At 40.7% G+C, this 20938-nt stretch overlaps 1 protein-coding gene across 1 annotated transcript; it reads right to left on the bottom strand.

The window, feature by feature from the left end:
• Window positions 1-566: 566 nt before the first annotated feature.
• LOC117482862 (vacuolar protein 8-like) lies at window positions 567-17572 on the bottom strand. Its single transcript, XM_034131086.1, is given in 13 exon segments — window positions 567-964; window positions 1615-1734; window positions 1821-1955; window positions 2077-2191; window positions 2275-2321; window positions 2324-2405; window positions 3414-3547; window positions 12032-12077; window positions 12590-12798; window positions 13396-13515; window positions 13724-13843; window positions 15281-15400; window positions 17473-17572. Coding segments are annotated over 13 exon segments (1503 nt in total). The 3' UTR covers window positions 567-809.
• Between the last annotated feature and the right edge of the window lie 3366 nt (window positions 17573-20938).

The following is a 20938-nucleotide window of genomic DNA, read 5'->3' as shown; positions in this document are numbered from 1 at the left end:
TTTTTGTCTGCTGAGCTCGTCTGTTCACACGTATCTCATCAGACTTAACAGACTCTTAACTTACCACACAACTCTTTGTGAGGTTTCATCATGAGCAAATAAGATTATTTCGCTTTTTTCCTTGAATAAATCTTTGCTACAGCTGTATGAAAAGCAATTAAATTGAACGCAACCCAAAATGCCCCCAAGAAAGAAATATAGTTTTTTATTTAATACACTTATGTATATTCATACCACACATGTGTTTGCGTTCTTTGAGTTAATTTAATCACTGTATGTATATTTATATCGTTGATGCATGAACCCTCCAAGGGTTTTGTGATCAATGGACCCATAATATTTATTAAGCCTCCAAATGTATTCAAACCATTTTGACACATATAATAATATACATTTGATTATTTGATTATTTATTATTCATGCATTTGTTTTATATTCTTAACATTTAAAATGCGTTGGAACAAACAAACTTTAAGAGAATTCGATGCACAGAGACTTTATTGCACTAACAGTCTTCTCTGTTTGATATCGCGCGCAATCGCTTTACAAAGCAACGTTAGGAGGCGTAGAAGTTTAAGTGAGTTTATTATAAGAAAAGCATATATAAAAAACAAATGTATCCAATCCTAAATATCCGATTGCTTGTAACTATCACGTGTTAAGAGTTGATACTATGCCGCTTCTCTGCCTTGTTTTTCACTTACGTTGTTGTTGACTGTAAGCATAAAAACTAATAAATAAACACTTTAAAACATGATGGAGAAAAGCTGCTTCTTCAGTGCATGAATGCTGTGCTCAGTGCTCGTCTCTCAGTGTTTGTGTCGAGGCAGTAAAGGGTGAACAGGAGATGGAGAGAGAGGCTGGATCGTCTGCAGCAGCCGTCTGGTTTCCTCCGTCTGATCATGAACCGTCCGGAGCTGATCCTCCACCTCACCGCCAGACAACAGAGAGGAGAAGTCTCCATCTGCAGGGGAAACACACAGAAGACTCACAACTCCTGGATCTCAAGGCCTGATAATGATTCATTTGTTAAGAATATCTACTATGATAAGATGGTGTAAATGGCTACAGTACTTTGAGTTGCTTTTGGTGGATCTTGTCCCCACTACTGTTTAAAATGCATCAAGAAATGTTAACTAAATAATGAGGACGCTTTTAGAAAGGTTGTTTCGCACAGCAGACAATGTAAAAATATAGGAGAAACACATTTACATCGTCTAAAAAAGTCTAACAGAGAAAAGGGGAAAACCCTAGCCTACTGATTATTAAAGGATTACCAAAAAAGCCAAAACAAGACAGAAGTAGGAATAACAAAAAGAGATGCAAAATGTCTGCCAAAGAGACGTAAAACAACCAAAAAGAGACCGGATATAACCATAAAGAGACACAAAAAGTCTAATAAGAGATGCAAAACGTCTACAAGAAGATGCAAAATGACAAAAAAGAAATGCAAAACTACTAAAAAGGGACAAAACAATTAACAAAATAACAAAAATGAAAGAAATTGACCACAAAAGGATGCAAAATGTCTATTAACAGTAAAACACATGACAGTCCAAAAGAGATGCAAAACTTCAACACAAAGTAACACCCTAGGGTAGAACGAATACAAACCTGTCTTGAGGTTGGATATCGTCACTATGCCAAGCTGCTGGAACTTTACATTTTTGAGAAACACCGACAGGTACTCCAACATGGTGACGTAGTGAGGCTTCAGCAGCTGGACCGCCTCTCCTGGGTAAACAGTATGAAGACACACAGTTTCATCAAATCAATCTGTTTACTATCAGGTAGTCATACTTTCACAGAACATTATGTACCTGTCATTTCCAGTCTGCTGATGACGGCCGCCCTGTTGTACGATAACTGAGGATTTTGTGTTTGTCCCGATAACTTCACAAGTCTGGAAACGTGCTCTGATGTTATCATGACCGACAACTCAGACTTAAGTGGATCTAAAAAGGTGAAGGATTATGGCAAATTACAAAACAGATAAAGGATGTCTTTTGAGTTGTATTCCACAGAGAAAGAGCAAAACAGAACAGACAAATACTAGTTTGAGTCCAGGTCCCTCACGTTGTGTCATGAGGTTTTGCAAGCATGACGTCAGATGCATTAAAGTGTCATCAGTCAGAGACGGAGACAGAAGAGCTCCGAGAAGTCCTGACAAACAGCGAGCCTCCATCACAGCCTGGATAAGAAAGACGGGATTATACACAGGCGCGTTGTGTATTTACTGCAGGCGTGTGACGTTAAATCATGAGTTTGTTTTACCTGCTGACCCTCGCTGCAGCTGCTCAGGTCAGTGATGATCCTGCAGCGTGTGTGATGATGACGGAGCTGCATGTGGGATGAAGAAGCAGCTGACCCACTTCCTCCAGCAGACCCTCGCTCACCAGGATGTCCTGCAAACAAACCAGGGAGATATTATCAAAACTGGGATAAAAACAGAGCAGTAAATTATGTTTTTGATTGGACATCTACTGATTACTAGTTCAATGTCATGTTAAAAGAAGGGATGTCCCCTCAGAAAATATCCTTGGACTTTGGAATTGCCTCTGTTTGAAGCTATTGCTCACATGGCTTGTTGGTTAGTAACTAAGGGAGACAAAATGATAACAAAAAGACATACAATAAGATGTAAAACCTGACCAAAAATAGATGTACTATTATATAGATGGATACAGAAACACAAAACAAAGGAGAGAGAATACAACTAATTAGCAAAACCACATGTCTAGATGCAAAATCACCTAAATTACTAGAGAGACTGAAACAAGACACAAGACAACAAAAGTGAAAGAAATGACAAACACAAAGGGATGCATAATGTCTACAAAAGACTCAGAATGACCGAGAAAAGATGCAAAAACTATGACACAGACCAAAACAAGACACAAAACAACAACGAAAGAAAGAGAATATGATCCCAAAGGGGGACAATGTTCTACAAAGATATGCAAAACAACCAAAAAGTAACATAAAAAGTCCAAGAGAAAGGAAACGACTACACAGAGATGAAGAACCACCGAAATGAGACACAAAATGACAACAAAAAGTCACAAAGAGGCGAACAATGTCTACTAAGAGACACAAGACAACCAACAGAGACATACAAACTCTAAAGAGGCATAGAATATGACGCAGAATGACCAAACAGAGACTAAAACAACAGAAAAGACAGGATATGACAAACAAGAGACAATAAACCATCACAAGGAGTCGCCAAAAATCTACAAAGATGATAAAAGAAATGTCTTGAATCTGTGGCTCTTGTTCTTAGGTAGGGGGCGTTCATGTCTGAAGCCCATTGTGTCGTTATTAATCCATGATCTAACCCCTTCACAGCTGACACACACCACTAATGTTTACCAATGATTATTATTAAGATCCCGCTGTGGAGGAAACCTCACTTTGTTCGGTGTGTGTGACGTCAGCGCAGACAGCAGTGTGACGGCTGACTCTCTCCACACAGCAGAGGACGTCTTCAGCAGTGACTGCAGAGGCAACAAGCAGTCCAGATCTATCAGCTGCTCCAGGATCAGATCTACACACAACAACACACAGTCCAGATCCATCAGCTGCTCCTGGATCAGATCTACACACAACAACACACAGTCCAGCTCCATCAGCTGCTCCTGGATCAGATCTACAAACAACAACAACACACAGTCCAGCTCCATCAGCTGCTCCTGGATCAGATCGACACACAACAACACACAGTCCAGATCCATCAGCTGCTCCTGGATCAGATCTACACACAACAACACACAGTCCAGATCCATCAGCTGCTCCTGGATCAGATCGACACACAACAACACACAATCCAGCTCCATCAGCTGCTCCTGGATCAGATCTACACACAACAACACACAGTCCAGCTCCATCAGCTGCTCCTGGATCAGATCTACACACAACAACACACAGTCCAGATCCATCAGCTGCTCCTGGATCAGATCTACACACAACAACACACAGTCCAGCTCCATCAGCTGCTCCTGGATCAGATCTACACACAACAACACACAGTCCAGCTCCATCAGCTGCTCCTGGATCAGATCTACACACAACAACACACAGTCCAGCTCCATCAGCTGCTCCTGGATCAGATCTACACACAACAACACACAGTCCAGCTCCATCAGCTGCTCCTGGATCAGATCTACACACAACAACACACAGTCCAGATCCATCAGCTGCTCCTGGATCAGATCGACACACAACAACAACACACAGTCCAGATCCATCAGCTGCTCCTGGATCAGATCTACACACAACAACACACAGTCCAGCTCCATCAGCTGCTCCTGGATCAGATCTACACACAACAACACACAGTCCAGATCCATCAGCTGCTCCTGGATCAGATCGACACACAACAACACACAGTCCAGCTCCATCACATAGCCATCAAGCGAGCCTCAAAATGGGCGCCACATCATGGCTACGGCGTGCGGTGAAGACTCACAATTGGCTCAGATGTCTGGAGGGCTGCCTCATTATCAGAGACGAGTTGAGGGCTCTACCATTAATGGTCATCTGAAGTTTGGTAATGTTTGGACCATTTACCATTGAGTTACGTTGACATCGTGTTTTATGGCGAGTTCGTGTTTCCATGGCAACAGCATATGATGAGATGATCAGATTTGACGTAGAGCTGTTCAGGGCCAGAGCGTTAACTATCATGTGACGTTTGGTGCCATTTGGACTATGTACTTTTGACTTGTGACAACATTGGGTTTTATTGTTGTTTTATTGTTGTTTATTGTTTATTGTTGTTTTGTTTAGTTTGTACTGTTTCTGTTTCTGATTTTATGTAAAGCATCTTTGAGCACTAGGAAAAGCGCCATAACAATTAAATGTATTACTATAATTTGTATTATTGCGAGTTTGTGTTTCCATGGCAACACCATAAATCTAAACCAAACTATTTCAGTGACATCACTTATGACATCCTGACACACTGAAGCGATGACATCATTGGCTTTGATGAGTGTTCCGTCACAGAAGATCAAAGAGATCTGTGATGTCATGATGATGTCATAGGAGTCTGAAGGAAGATTGCAAGGGCTGTGATGTGCATTCACTCGTCACTCTTCACTCCAGAGCTGTAAGTGGTTAGACGCATTCAGACAACCTTCGCAGACTTCTACACAGAACACTTCTTCCAAAGAGAAATAGATTATTCTACCTACGCACAACACAAGTCTACAGACGGTGCCATGGATAGAAGAAGCCCCCAGAACAACAGGGTAAACCCCAGGCCATTCGACCATGGAGCAGAAGCGGATCGAGCTTACAGGCAGGTCCACTGCAGATATGGCCAGATATATGGCCTGGATGAGTATCGTGGGGCATTTCAGGAGGAGAGGACGAAATTTTGCCACAGTATGCGCAACCAAAAAGACAAGGTCAAACGTCTTGAGGAGCTCCTGGGCTACAGGAACAAAAAGCTGGTTGACACCAACATGGAGCATGAGGCAGAAATCTCCCGTCTGAATGGGAATATTGAAGATGCAGAGCTTCAACACAAAGAGCAGCTGGAAGACACAGTGGCACGGTATGAGACACAGCAACAGAAGCTCTCAGACCAACACAATGAGGCCAACCTGGTGACTTTAAACCTGCAGCAGAGAAGAGAGGAACAACTCCTTCAATGCGAGGAAAAGTTCACTAAGAGCCTGGCCGAAAATAACCTGAGCTGGGAGACGGACGTCAAACAGCTGAAAGAACAGATGAGAGAGCAGGAGAAGTTCTCCAAAGACCTGGCTGAAAAACAGCTGAACTGGGAGCAGTTTGTCCAACGCAAGGAGACGGATGTCAAGCAGTTGGAAAACCAATTGGAAGAGCAGAAGAAGAAGCTCTCCAAAGACCTGGCCCAGAACCAGGAGAGCTGGGAGTCCAAGGTTAATTTGGTCGAGACCAAATTAAACGAGGTAACTCAGAAGAAGGACAACCTGGACCAGAAACACCAGAGCGAAATGAAAGAGGTACAGGCAAAGTTAAAAATGGTTAGGGATGAGAAAAAGGACTCAGCCAAGAAGAACCAGAGCATGGAGTTGGATCTCAAACTGAAGAAGAGGCAAGTCAAGCAGTTGGAAAACGATTTGCAAGAGCAGAAGAATAAGTTCTCCAAAGACCTGGCTGAAAAACAGCTGAACTGGGAGCAGTTTGTCCAACTCAAGGAGACGGATGTCAAGCAGTTGGAAAACCAATTGGAAGAGCAGAAGAAGAAGTTCTCCAAAGACCTGGCTGAAAAACAGCTGAACTGGGAGCAGTTTGTCCAATGCAAGGAGACGGATGTCAAGCAGTTGGAAAACCAATTGGAAGAGCAGAAGAAGAAGCTCTCCAAAGACCTGGCCCAGAACCAGGAGAGCTGGGAGACCAAGGTTAATTTGGTGGAGACCAAATTAAATGAGGTAACTCAGAAGAAGGACAACCTGGACCAGAAACACCAGAGCATGGAGACCAAGCTTCATCTGACGGAGACACAACTGAAACAGGTGGAGGAGCAGAGGGACGACCTGGCTCAGAGAAGACTGAGCTGGGCAACAACTGAGAAAAAGATGGAGGAGGAAAATAAACTTCTGGAAGACCTCTGTCTTCACATGAAGAATAAGAGCAGAGGTTTCTTCTCTCGCAGGAGAGGGGAGACTGAGGATCGAGACGTTGCCTTGCAGAAAATGATAAGCAAGATGCAAGAGAAGGAGATGAGGAAGAAAGCCAAAGACGTGAGAAACACCTCCTCAGAGAAGATGGAGAAGATGGAGGAAGCTTCTGGTGATTCAGCTCCAGCTCCAGCTGGACAACAGTAACTCCCTCCCTCCATTTCCCTCACCTCCTTCTTCCTACCTCACTCCCTCCCTCCTTCACTTTTTGCTCAGATATGGTTTTCTCCTGGAGCTCAGGTTTTCCAGAAATCCATATTAATAAGGATTCAAAAAAACATCAACACTAAGTCCCTCCTCCATTTACCTCACCTCACTCCACCCTCCAAAGCGTCTTTGAATTCAAGAAAAGCGCTATATAAATATAATGTATTGTTGTGCCTTCCCCCTCATACGGTGTTCCTGAAGTGCAAGTCAAAACAACATTTCAGAAAACACTACAGCATTTCACATTTTACGGAAAGGGTATTCCTTTAAGGAGAACACTTCTTGTTTGTGATTGGACAGAGCCAGCCAGAGAAGCACTGCTGTGATTGGTTGTTTTTGCTGCCAGTTAAGAAATGACGCTTCGTGATTGGTCCGCACCCGGCCGACAGCACCACGTATTTCCTGTTTGGTACTGTTCAGCTGTTTCTTCACGAATTGTAAACTGAGTTGGAAAGAATGGAAGAAGAGATGGAACGAAGGATATACATACGATGTTATCCTCGACATGCTGTCAACCCATCACGACATCTACATGTCCCTTAGAACCAGGGGTGTAGTGCTTGTGACTACCCGATTTGCATCTTTGTCCGATTTGCATTGTGCAAGCGCGAGATGGTCTGCCGTATTGGACAGCTACATACGGCAACCCAAATAGGACACTTGACACAGTGGCAAAGCAGAAAAAGAAAACTAAAAAAAACAGACAACATTAATCTGAACGATATATATATATATAATTCCAAAGCTGGTAAAGACCTTTCAAATGTAGCAATAATTGTCATATAAGAAAACTACTGATCTAATAACAGAGATGTGTTCTTCAATCAACTTTTTTATGGAAAATCTTTTATGTAATTGTATTTAATTTGAAATAAAATGAAAGACATTCATAGTTAATGTAATTACATATAAATTATTAATGCCAAACATTTTTGCATACATTCACAGTAAATATTTCTTCAGTATGATAACTGTCTAACAGAAGTTAAATCAATTTCTCACTTATTCTAAGAATGTAATTAACCCAATAAAAGTATTTGTTAAATAATAGTGAAGTCACGTTGTAATAACAATAACTCTCTCTTGTTCAGATTAATGTTGCCGGGTTTTTTGATTATTTTTTTCTACTTTGCGAAACAAATGTCCTATTTGGGTTGCCGTATGTAGCTGTCCAATATGGCGGACCATCTCGCGCTTGCGCAATGCAAATCGGGCAGAGATGCAAATCGGGTAGTCACAGCTGCCGGAGCGCCGCTCCGGTTGTTAGCATCTGGTTAGCTAGCTATGCTAACGTACATAAGGAGTTGTTTCTACAACAAGGTGGAGGAGAGTCCTCTCCTGTCAGACTGAGAGGATCTTATAACTACAGCTCAGTGAGCTAAAGGACTCTGAGTGTTTAGATAGTTAACTTTAGTCTAAGCTATCTCAGTGGGTCTCAAACGGTTTGGTCACCATTTATGTAAACAAGTATTTCCAAAGCACACCTTTTTATTATCATTATAGTTATAAAAAATAAGAGAATAAATGAAAAACAGGTATGAAATAATTCCAACTCATACTATAGGACAGTAAAACTAAAATACAGTTTAAAAGGGGAGTGATTAGTAAGATATGCATAAAGAAAAGGTACTTCTGTTTACAGTACTGTTTCACTTGGGTGTTGTTGAGAGATGTATCAATAGATTTAGTCCCTAACTTTGCTCTCAAAGTGCAGCAGATTGATGCATTTAATTTCAACATTTAAAAAAATCATCTTCCCGGGGGAGCATGCCCCCGGACCCCCCTAGAGGATGTTAGGTCCACCACCCACAAAAAAAAGGGTCACATGGATAGAATTCTAAATACATTTGATATAGTAGCCTATGTCCATATGCTGCTTAGAACCCTGAAAGCGTAGTTTAAAGAGTTAGGACTGAGGAGACCTCACTTACTTTATTTATTTAATTTATTTTAACCTTTTATGTTTAAAGTGTGCTATATAAATCAAATGTATTATTATTATTATTATTATTATTACTGAGCTGTAGTTATAAGATCCTCTCAGTCTGAAAGGAGAGGACTCTCCTCCACCTTGTTGTAGAAACAACTCCTTATGTACGTTAGCATAGCTAGCTAACCAGATGCTAACAACCGGAGCGGCGCTCCGGCAGCACTACACCCCTGGTTCTAAGGGACATGTAGATGTCGTGATGGGTTGACAGCATGTCGAGGATAACATCGTATGTATATCCTTCGTTCCATCTCTTCTTCCATTCTTTCCAACTCAGTTTACAATTCGTGAAGAAACAGCTGAACAGTACCAAACAGGAAATACGTGGTGCTGTTGGCCGGGTGCGGACCATTCACGTAGCATAATTTCTTGACTGGCAGCAAAAACAACCAATCACAGCAACTTCTCTGGCTGGCTCTGTCCAATCACAAACAAGAAGTGTTCTCCTTAAAGGAATACCCTTTCCGTAAAATGTGAAATGTTTAAGTGTTTTCTGAAATGTTGTTTTGACTTGCACTTCAGGAACACCGTATGAGGGGGAAGATACAACAATACATTATATTTATATAGCGCTTTTCTTGAACTCAAAGACGCTTTGGAGGGTGGAGTGAGGTGAGGTAAATGGAGGAGGGACTTAGTGCTGATGTTTTTTTTAATCCTTATTAATATGGATTTCTGGAAAACCTGAGCTCCAGGAGAAAACCCTATCTGATCCACTTTTGGGTTTTCTCCTGGAGCTCAGGTTCGCCCAATACAATTAGGATTTGATTTAAAAATAAAATACAAATTCAAATCTATCTTTGTACGCATGTGCCTCACTGTGTAAACATATACAGTATACATTATTTACTGTATACATTTTGGTTACTAAAGTACTTCTTTTTATTCATTGTATGTTTAATCAACACTTTCATAAATAAAACAACCCATGGTATGAAATATAAAAGTGTTTTTATATTTGTCTCACTGTCCACGTTCAATTCCATTATATATGTATATATTTTTTAAATGTGTTCATAGAAGCTGGTCAAATATTCTGGGACTTTAATACTCCAAATGTTGAGGTGAAGAGCGGAACATGTAATTGTATTGACTGAAACATGGAGTCACTCACCTCAATAGAGTCAAATAAAAACTGAAAATGTATACATGCCTTATGTGATGTGTTTTTGATTCAACAACACAAACATTTAAAACCTCACTTAAATAGAAATGCGTAATTATTATCTGCAAAACTTTGGTAAAAAAATCATCGCTGTCAGGGTTTCACTAACAAATAGTTTATTTATCTTGAGAAGTAGGAAGATTTCTAAACCCATTAAAGGTGGGGTAGGTAAGTTTGAGAAACCGGCTCGAGATACACTTGTTGTTATATTCCATGGAATGCTCTTAACATCCCGATAGCAATGAATATCTGAAGTGCTTTGACAAAAAATCCATAAAAAAATATCATCTGTGGAAGCCGTAGTACTGTAAAAAGCACGACCAATCATCTGAGCCGGCCCGGCTAAAATAACTGGATGGCCTACCTGCCTGTCAGCCTTCCATGTGTGCACAAACTTATCTCGTGCCCTCATTGGTCATGTGCGCGTTCGTGTGTGTTGGAGGAGGGGCTCTGTGAGGAAGTGGCAGATCTTTTCCGGTTGTGTATTTTCAAATTCGAGCGCACTCGAGCTGGTTTCTCCAAAATGACCTACCCCACCTTTAACAGACACAAGTTAATGAAAACTCACATTTAAAATTACCTAATTATGGTATGGATAGGGTTTAGGGTTAGGGTTAGTACAAATTGTTCAGTATATCTAAAAGAATGCAATGTAATGTAATGTAATGTAAGAAAAACGTAACTGAGTAAAAAGTAAAATAGTTACCTGAGAGATGAAGTGATTTAGAAAAGTATAAAGATGAATAAGATGGAAATACTTAAGTACTTTTATTTTATACTTAAGTTTATCACTTGGGGAACACTGGAAAATATGATATTATAATATTATGATTTATAGCAAAGGCTCTAGATTACAAAGCGTTTATAATACAGTACATTATTGTATGCCGTAACGGCTGTGGGATTACATATGGTGGGTTTAAAGGGGACATTAAGTCTCTGAGTTTCTATATTACGGCTACACAGTTTATCATAGACAATTATGACTATTTTTGATTTCCATAAACTCTTTGGGGGCCATTCATGTCACATAGCTTGGACTTCATCATGATTGACACCAAACGTAAAGACTTCTACACAATTCTGTTGTAATGTAGATGTTTTGAGGCATGGACCGGTGATTACATGTGAAATTTGGTAGCGATCGGACCGTGTCCATTGGTGTCACTGCAATATCGTGTTTCGGCACCTCAGATTTGGAGATGAGCTGTTCAGGGCCGAAGCATTAACCATCATGTGACGTTTGGGGCCGTTTGGAGCATGTCAGCTGGCGTTAGGAGATAATCACCTTCCATGGAAAGGGATCACATAGCCATCAGGCGAGAGTCAAAATGGGCGCCACTAACTTTGCATCTGCCAGGTCTTGAGATGCTACTGTCAAGATTTGAAGATGATTGGATAAAATCCCTAGGAGGAGTTTGTTGTTAAAGTACGGTGCACTTTTCTGTCCCCAGAGTCAGAACTAAACATGGAGAAGTTCAGTTATTATGCTCCAAGTATCTGGAACAAACTCCCAGAAACCTGCCGGTCCGCTGCAACTCTGTCTACTTTTAAATCCAGCCTGAAGACTTTTCTTTTTGACGCTGCTTTTAATTGAACTATTCATCTCTTACACTGCACTGTAACTTTTATTCATGTATTTTATATCTGTGTTATTCTATATTAGCTTGTTTTGTTTGACAAGATCTTTGAATTGCCACTTTGGCAACACTTTGAATTGCCTTGTGTTGAAAGGTGCTATATAAATAAACTTGCCTTGCTCGAAAAACACTCCACACAACATGTCACAGTCCACGCAAAATATAAATATTATGGGAAATTAAAAAAGTTACTTTAGTTAAAAATACACAAGTACTATCTTCAATGGTAAAAATGTATTTAAAATACATTTTCTCACATCTAGTATAGACACTTTTTGAGTTTGCATCTTCATGGTTACATGCACTTATTGTTATTTCAATGGATAAAAGCATCAGCAAAATGAAATGGGAAAATATTTACCATTCTGTGAGAGAGTCTGTAGGCATCTGCACGCCTGCATCGAGTTCTAAACAACAACTAAACTGAATTTTTAATCATACATTTTTGTGAACTTACCTTCAAACTCACCTCTACAGTCGATAGATAGATAGATAGATAGTTAGGTAGGTACTTTATTAATCCCAAATTGCGAAATTATTTTTGTTACAGGACCAGTGTGCTCAACATTAAAATACAAATACTCAAAAGTGGAAAAGAGTTAATTAAAATGAAAATGAAAAATAGTATATCAATCACTATAAACAATATACACAATTAAAATGTTCTTTAGAAAAAGGTAAACAAATACTGCAGTAGCATGAATATAGGCTTATAATATACTGTATATACATATGATAGATTCAAATGATTCAAAGCTACAGCGGAGAAATGGCAATGAAATTCTATTTTATCTGTTTTATTGTGTTGCACTGTTGGAGGAGCGTGTGACCTCAGATTTTCATTGATATATCTACACTGTAGCTATGTACACATGACAATAAAGCCTTGAATCTTGAGGAAGGAGAAACTCAACGTTACATTTTGCACGGAGGAGGAGGCGAGCGTCAGCAGGGACTTCAACAGGAAGTGACTCCCGATGCTGAGCAGCTTCGGGTGGAGCTCCCGAGCAGAAGAGATGTTGCAGAGGGCGGAGCAGCTGTAGAACTGGACCTCTGAGTCTGAGCCCTGCAGCAGCAGAACCAGAACCGGGAAACCCCCCGCATCACCCAGCAGCCTCCTGGACCAATCTGGAGAGAGAGAGAGGAGCATAACACCAGAAAAAAACATCTGCTTTTGTTAAATATGTGAGGATTTAAAGGTCACCTATTATGCAAAATCCTCTTCTTCATGTCTCTTCTTCATCAACATGTGTCCCCTCTGTGTAAAGAGACTCTGAAAGTTTCAGGAAAAAAAATTCTCTCACTTTTTGTCCTGATCCATTTGATATAAAAACCTGTCTGAAAATGAGCTGATCAGATTTTGGCCACTTGATGATGTCATAGCGATTTTTTGGCTTGTGTAACCATTAGCCAATCAGCAACCAAGGTAACCCCCCCCCCACCTTATCACCTGAATCTCCTCCTAGAGCACCATTGAGTTCTTTGTAACCAAATCTCTCTCAGAGGGGCGTGGGGAGGGGCTCCTTATTTTCATCTAAAGTAACAGACAGAGAATCAGCACTTTGGAAACAGGGCTGAAACAGAGGGGATTATGGGTAATGCTGCAATGATCTGTTTGGTGTTTGGAGCCAAACACTTCAGAGACATGATTTGTATATATCTGAGACCTATAATATATTGATGAAAAACAGTATAATAGGGGACCTTTAAAGGAAGTGACCCTACCTGAGTGTGTGAGGTGCAGCAGAGCCCAGGAGGCCACCTGCTGCTCTCCAGGGTCGTAGGATTTGGCTAAAGCCAGCAGAGGCTTCACTCCCTCCAACATGACAGCCTCTCTGTTCGACTCTGCACGAAAATACATGTTAAACTTTCAAAAGTCAAAGTGAACTTTATTGTCAATCTTTCAGTTTGTGTGTACAGACAGAGAGATCAACATACCGTTTCCCACAATCCCGAATACAAAAACAAATATATATAAAAATATGTAACAGCCAGACACGAGAGAATAATTATTATTAAACAATTTAAAGACCTTAAATCCTTCTGCACCCACCTGAGGAGGCGAGGAGGCAGACGCAGGCGCAGGAGTGGCTCTGAGCGCTGGAGTCTCCGGACCGGATCAGATCCAGGATCGGAACCAGCATCCCCATCTCAACCACAGAGGCTCTGCACACTGACACCATATTACAGTATATGCACGGTTATTATGACCCTATTCATTGGATCAATTTAAGATGTGATTGTGGATAACAATTAGATTGAAAAAAAAGCAATATTAAAAACATGATTCCATTAGAGGGACATCTCTAAGATGTTGACCAATAACAACAGAGCCGGCCAGCTAACCAATCAGAGCAGACATGTCACAGTAGAGACACTACATACTGATATACACCTGAACATCAGCAGGAGAGGACTCTTTAAAGTAGAGACACTACATACTGATATACACCTGAACATCAGCAGGAGAGGACTCTTTAAAGTAGAGACACTACATACTGATATACACCTGAACATCAGCAGGAGAGGACTCTTTAAAGTAGAGACACTACATACTGATATACACCTGGACATCATCAGGAGAGAACTCTTTAAAGTAGAGACACTACATACTGATATACACCTGAACATCAGCAGGAGAGGACTCTTTAAAGTAGAGACACTACATACTGATATACACCTGAACATCAGCAGGAGAGGACTCTTTAAAGTAGAGACACTACATACTGATATACACCTGAACATCAGCAGGAGAGGACTCTTTAAAGTAGAGACACTACATACTGATATACACCTGAACATCAGCAGGAGAGGACTCTTTAAAGTAGAGACACTACATACTGATATACACCTGAACATCAGCAGGAGAGGACTCTTTAAAGTAAAGACACTACATACTGATATACACCTGAACATCAGCAGGAGAGGACTCTTTAAAGTAGAGACACTACATACTGATATACACCTGAACATCAGCAGGAGAGGACTCTTTAAAGTAGAGACACTACATACTGATATACACCTGAACATCAGCAGGAGAGGACTCTTTAAAGTAGAGACACTACATACTGATATACACCTGAACATCAGCAGGAGAGGACTCTTTAAAGTAGAGACACTACATACTGATATACATCTGAACATCAGCAGGAGAGGACTCTTTAAAGTAGAGACACTACATACTGATATACACCTGAACATCAGCAGGAGAGGACTCTTTAAAGTAGAGACACTACATACTGATATACACCTGAACATCAGCAGGAGAGGACTCTTTAAAGTAAAGACACTACATACTGATATACACCTGAACATCAGCAGGGGAGGACTCTTTAAAGTAGAGACACTACATACTGATATACACCTGAACATCAGCAGGAGAGGACTCTTTAAAGTAGAGACACTACATACTGATATACACCTGAACATCAACAGGAGAGGACTCTTTAAAGTAGAGACACTACATACTGATATACACCTGAACATCAGCAGGAGAGGACTCTTTAAAGTAGAGACACTACATACTGATATACACCTGAACATCAGCAGGAGAGGACTCTTTAAAGTAGAGAGGACTCGTTAAAACACCTTGTGATTTTGTATCTCTTACCGTTGTTCTTCACTAACAGATTGACTAAAGACAGAGAGATGGTTTTCTGAACATCCAGGTCAGATGAAAGCAGTAAGTTCATGACCGGCTCCAACAATGCGTCTGGTAGAGGAGACTTCACTGAAACACACAGAGCAGGAAACACTGGTTATTGTGGGTGAAGAAGCAGCGTTTTTGGGATACTAGTACTGTGAATAACAGCACTTAAAACCTGTTAAGCCCCAAAGACCCCGTCGGCGGGTCCTTTTTTTTTTTCACAAATTAAATTAAAAAATATATTTATTTTTTTAATTTAATTTTTTTTAATTTAATCTTTTAATTTTAATTTTGTTTTCTTTGGATGGAATGAATACCTATGGTGATAATTCAATGTAATACACCATTTTTATAGTCTGGTACCTGAAAAAGGTCAAATGGCACTGATGGAACCAGATGTACCCAAAGCTTATTCCGCCTGGAACCTTTTTTTGCTAAATCTCTCTAAAAAGGTCAAATTTCACTTGTTTTGCCTCAATCTTGATACAGGGTACTTATTATATGTTATACTTTGGATTCCTAAAGCTTTTAGTCTACCATCCCATCATTCAAGGGTGGTTTTCACTATAAGTAATGTTTTTTCTTTAGGCGGAGGTAAGAATTTACCTTTTTTTACTATGTTCCATCTGAATTTACTCTGACTGAGAAAAATCTATATTGATTCTGACACTTCTACATCCAACTCACAGATGCAACCTTGCTTTGATAAAATAAATTATTCATATAACCCTTTTAGAAGTTAAGTTGTAGTCATTTGTTTTGGGCATGTCATTTTCGAGCCTGAAACCTGAAAAACAGGCTCGGGGCTTAACAGGTTAACAACTAAATGTTTATTTTATTTTCTTAGTAAAAGCCCACTTGACCACTGGTTCAACTCTGTCTTCAAGGTTCTAACAAAATAAGAAAATATAATAGATACAAACAAAAATAATAAGGAATGTGTAAATAAAATAGTTTGTAAATTGCTTCAGGCATCAGTCCTATTAGCCGCTTTCACACCAAGTACTTTGCCGTACTTAGTTCATCAGAACTCTTTAGTTCTGATGAACTAAAGAGCCGATCGCGTTCACACCGGAATAAGTTCCTGAGGGAAGACTACGCAAATGAAGCCGCTGACGTCACTTCTTCTTCTGCTTTGGGTTTACTGGCAGGCTGCAAACAACTTCACGGCGTATACTGCCACCCGGAGTCCCCGGCCGGAGGTCCCCGGAGTTGGGGACTGGCTTCAGTAGAAGCTGCTGGGACTCCCAGCTCCCATGTTTTCTTTTGTGTTGCCATAAGTTATTCTCTCTCCGTTGGTGCGTGGGGCTAATGCTAATGCTAATAATGCTAATGCCAGCAAATACAATGGCGGCTTCAAAAAAAATGTTCAGAGTTTTACGGGGCGTGGTTTGCAATTCGCCCAGCCAATCAGAAATTGGTACTTTTTCTCCCCAGGATAGTCCCACCTCTCTAGCAGGCAGTAACAATGGGGGTAAAAGTTCTCTGAACTAAGTTCTCTTTTTGGTGTGAACGCAAAATACCAGGCACTAACGGAACTAAACGGGAAAAGTACGGGGAAAAGTACTCCGGTGTGAAAGCGCCTATTGTGTTTACGTGACAAGATCACTCACTTTAATCAACTGCACTTTAACTTCTTCGTACGAGACGTTCTCCCATCGTCCACTGCCTACTATAGACCATAGTGTTAGGTTGAAATGCTCCATCAGCCCTCTGTAAGAGTGTCTGTGTCTAAAGATCGCTCTGTATCACCCTGCACTTAGGCACATGAGGTCATTTCACTGACCTAACCTCTTCCTATGTAGACATTTCTCTTTCACTGTGTTGCACCATGAACACACCCGAGCAAACACACTTTCATCAACTGCAGGATGAAGTCAGCCTCCCCCATCACCCTGTGTAAACACCTCTGAACCTCTGTAGTGCAAACATCATTGAACCTTTATAAGAAATAGATTTTTCAGCTCCTTCATCTCTCCGCGCACTGGAGGCTTCTCCTTCTTGAAGAAAAGCTTCTGAGTGAAACAGAGGTTGGCTGCAGGAGGACAGAAACTAAAGGCGTTGTCTACACTTTCTTTTAGATGAGATACTCATATGTGAAAGATGATTGCATTTTTTAAATCCTCCACTTGAAGAGCAGCCTGGATTATACACACCCTGAGCATGCTGTCTGTCATCTTGTGTTTTGTGACTTTCACGATGTCCAGGGTGCAGTTTCCCCATGGTGTCAGCGATGCTTTGATAAATGAGCGCCATTCTGACTTTAATTGAAGGTCAGCTGCTTCTGAGCCTTTAGTTGTGAAACCACTGTGAGCGTTTTGTGGCCCATAAAAAAAGCTTGTGCCTTTGCTGGTCCTGACCCTGGTTTAAATACAGACATCTAAACCCGGGATGTGATACAATATGAAGCTGATTTGTTGCAGGAAAACTGAGTTTTTACAGATACATGTTCAGTTATTCTCCCATTATATTGAGGAGACTTGGAGGGAGTAACGCATTACATGTCTCCATGCTTCAATGTTCAAAAAGCTCTTTATTTTTCTCATCCTGCCTGTGCTGCAGCGCCTCTTTTCACCCTCTGTCTGAAACCAGAGCCCAGTCTGCTCTGATTGGTTAGCTGGCCGGCTCTGTTGTGATTTGTCAACCTCTTACGGCCCGTCCACACGGCGGCGTGCGTTGAAGCTTCAGCGCTTCTGCCAATTCACTTTGAATGGGGTGACGTCACGCTTTGCCGAACTGCATTGTGGTTCCGTCGCTTCACGTTGCTCGCTTTGCTCGCTTCAAAAGTTGAGCAATGTTCTACTTTTGAAGCTTCGACGGAAGCGTCAGCCAATCAAATCATATGCCAGTACAAGCTCTAGCCAATCAAACCACGTGCTTGTGTGTCCGGGGCGGGAGATTCATGTGATTGGTTGTTGGTCGAGTTTCAGACACGCCCACCGTCAAGCTTCAACGCACGCCGCCGTGTGGACGCTGCAATAGAGATGTCCCGCCCCTTAGCCTATCAAGTCCAATCAGAATCAGATCAGAAACGGGTTTATTAGCAGGTAGGTTCACACGTACGAGGAATTTGACTAGGTGTCGTGGTGCATACATAAAAAATAAAAACAAAAATGTAAAAAAGAACACAGATAGTGAACTATATTAAGAACATTGTAATAAAAATATAGTAAGATAGCAATAAAATAAAGCAGTAATTTACAAAATGGCGTTAGAGCGCTAGCCAGTGGAAGCACGAGTGTTACATAGTGATGTCACTATGATACGGAAGTAAACAAAAGAGTCCAATGGATGTGTTTCAGGCAGTGGGGGTGGTGTTGGAGAGACCTCTGGGATGTTAAGCTTTGCAGACCATTTACATGCATTAAAACCAATATAACACAAGACCAGAAAGGGAAAATCGATAAAAGCAGAACAGAACAAATGTGGCAAAAAAAGTGGTGTTCGTGAACGACATTCCTACAGTGATTAAAAGCATTTTCTGCATATCCTTCTCTTGGGGTTCATGTATGTAGGTCACTGGTATTAATATACGGATCAATCACGCTAATGGAGACTTTCTTTAGCATCCCATTGCGTGGCTACCAGTTTCTACACAATGTCTATAAGAGTGTCCTATACTTTATAATAGTAACATCTTGGGTGCTTGGCTGCACTGTAGGTGGACAGCTCGTTGTCAGCCTCGACATATCCTGCACATACACTCTCACACACACTAACACACACACTCTGCACTCAGCCACACATATAGCTCGCCCCATCATTAGAGTCTGGAGCACAGACACGGACATTGGAGGGAGGTGGAGAAGAGATGGATGGACGGAAAAAAGAAGAAGACGGATTCAGGAGGGAGGATATTCAGGCGCATCATTAGCACCAGGGATGGAGAGATCCAGGAATAGAGGGATATAATGAAGATAACACGGTTCATGAGGGATTTTAAATATACAAGTATTATGCAGACATGTGGAATATGAGAAGAGGCTTTTAACTGCCTGCATCCTGTCATGACAGAACAGAGTAATACGGTTTCAAAGGCAGCCTAATTATTGATTGCTTGAAACTGTACAAAGGGTGACACATTTTGCCCAAAGTAATTAACCAAAAGTTGGATTTGGATTAAAAAGTAAATGTCAAAAATATTGTGTAAAATAAAGAAGCTCTAGTCTACAGCATATTTTTTAAATAGATACAGAGAGGAAGCAGCTTCACAATGTGATGTTCATTAGGAGAAGCAGTGACAATTAGCTAGATATGCTCACCAGACCAATCAGACAGTCAAACACGGATATTTTATTCAATTTCTCTGTACCGAAATGAACCAATCTGCATAGATATGTGCCTCTAGGAAAAAGTCACTTTATAAGCAGTTTGTAATAAGCGGGACTCGCAGAGTGACAGCTACTGTACTTCCCGTATCTATCCATCTTAGCTTTCTCCTTCGGGCCCTGAAATAGAAACAGAACCTGGAGTCTGATTATCATTAATTCAGTTTAATTTCCTCTGCCATAACTCAAACATTCATATCCGCACATGAATTATTGGGTTGGAATATCTGTGCTTTGCATCACCAGGAAGAAAAGCGAGAAGATAGACTTGAAATGTTAAGCGTGGCTCAATATGTGCGTTCCAGGAAACCACATAGAAATGCTATTGACTTCCATCACTTGTGTTTCACTTATAGCTCTCAGAGAATATTGAGCGTATTGAAACAACATTAGCCAGTCTCCAAGGCACAACAGCTGTGCATAAGAACTGGGAAAGGTTGCAGTTCTGAAGAGGGAGATTGATGAGAGGGATTCAGAGATGATGGAGCTGTATGGAAACAGTGTTTGGCGTTGGTGCTTTGATTAATGGCGGCCAGTATTGTCCAGTTACATGTATACGATAACACCTAAAGCAGCTCCATATTGTTGATACAAAGAATAGATAACAGTATCACAATGAATGGGCTTCTAAAGACTAAAGCAGAGATAATCAATTACAAAGTTTATTTTCCACTCTTCTAAGCTTTAACCTTTTCATATATTTGGTTTTCAATACCACAACTTATTGTTTTTGTTGAGACAGGTGTGTTATACATTTCACTTCCCTGGTTACATTTTCTACAAAAAAGGGGATGAAGCTAGAGGGGCTAACAAAAACTAGCCGATGGATTTTTCAACGGTCTCCTTTTATCCAACACAGTCTCACGGCATTTCGTGTTATAGTCACGAAATTAATCTATTGATTCGTGTTCACCAACACGATTTCGCCATTTTTTTCGTGTCACACAGAACGATTTTAAAAGCAATGTAAATAATAACAAATTAGAAGGAAAAACAGATGACATAAAATACAGATGTCAGTATTCTGAGGCTCTGAGACATTTCTTTTCCTCACTGACGGCAAAAAAACTCAGACATTATACAATTTAAAATAAAAGGGATAGGGTTAGGCTTAGGGTAAGATATTGAGTAAGAGCATGTTTTTATGAACCACAGCTTCTGGTCTTCCAAGACCCGACCGGACAAAAAGACGTGTTGCAGGCACGAAACATACTACCAATAGAAATACATTGCTTTTAAAATCGTTCTGTGTGACACGAAAAAAATACGAAAATCATGTTGGTGAACACGAATC

Source organism: Trematomus bernacchii, unplaced genomic scaffold (assembly GCF_902827165.1).
Source record: "Trematomus bernacchii unplaced genomic scaffold, fTreBer1.1, whole genome shotgun sequence".
Classification (NCBI taxonomy): Eukaryota; Metazoa; Chordata; class Actinopteri; order Perciformes; family Nototheniidae; genus Trematomus; species Trematomus bernacchii.
The sequence above is the reverse complement of the archived record's forward strand: the minus strand, read 5'-3'. Positions and strand labels throughout refer to the sequence as shown.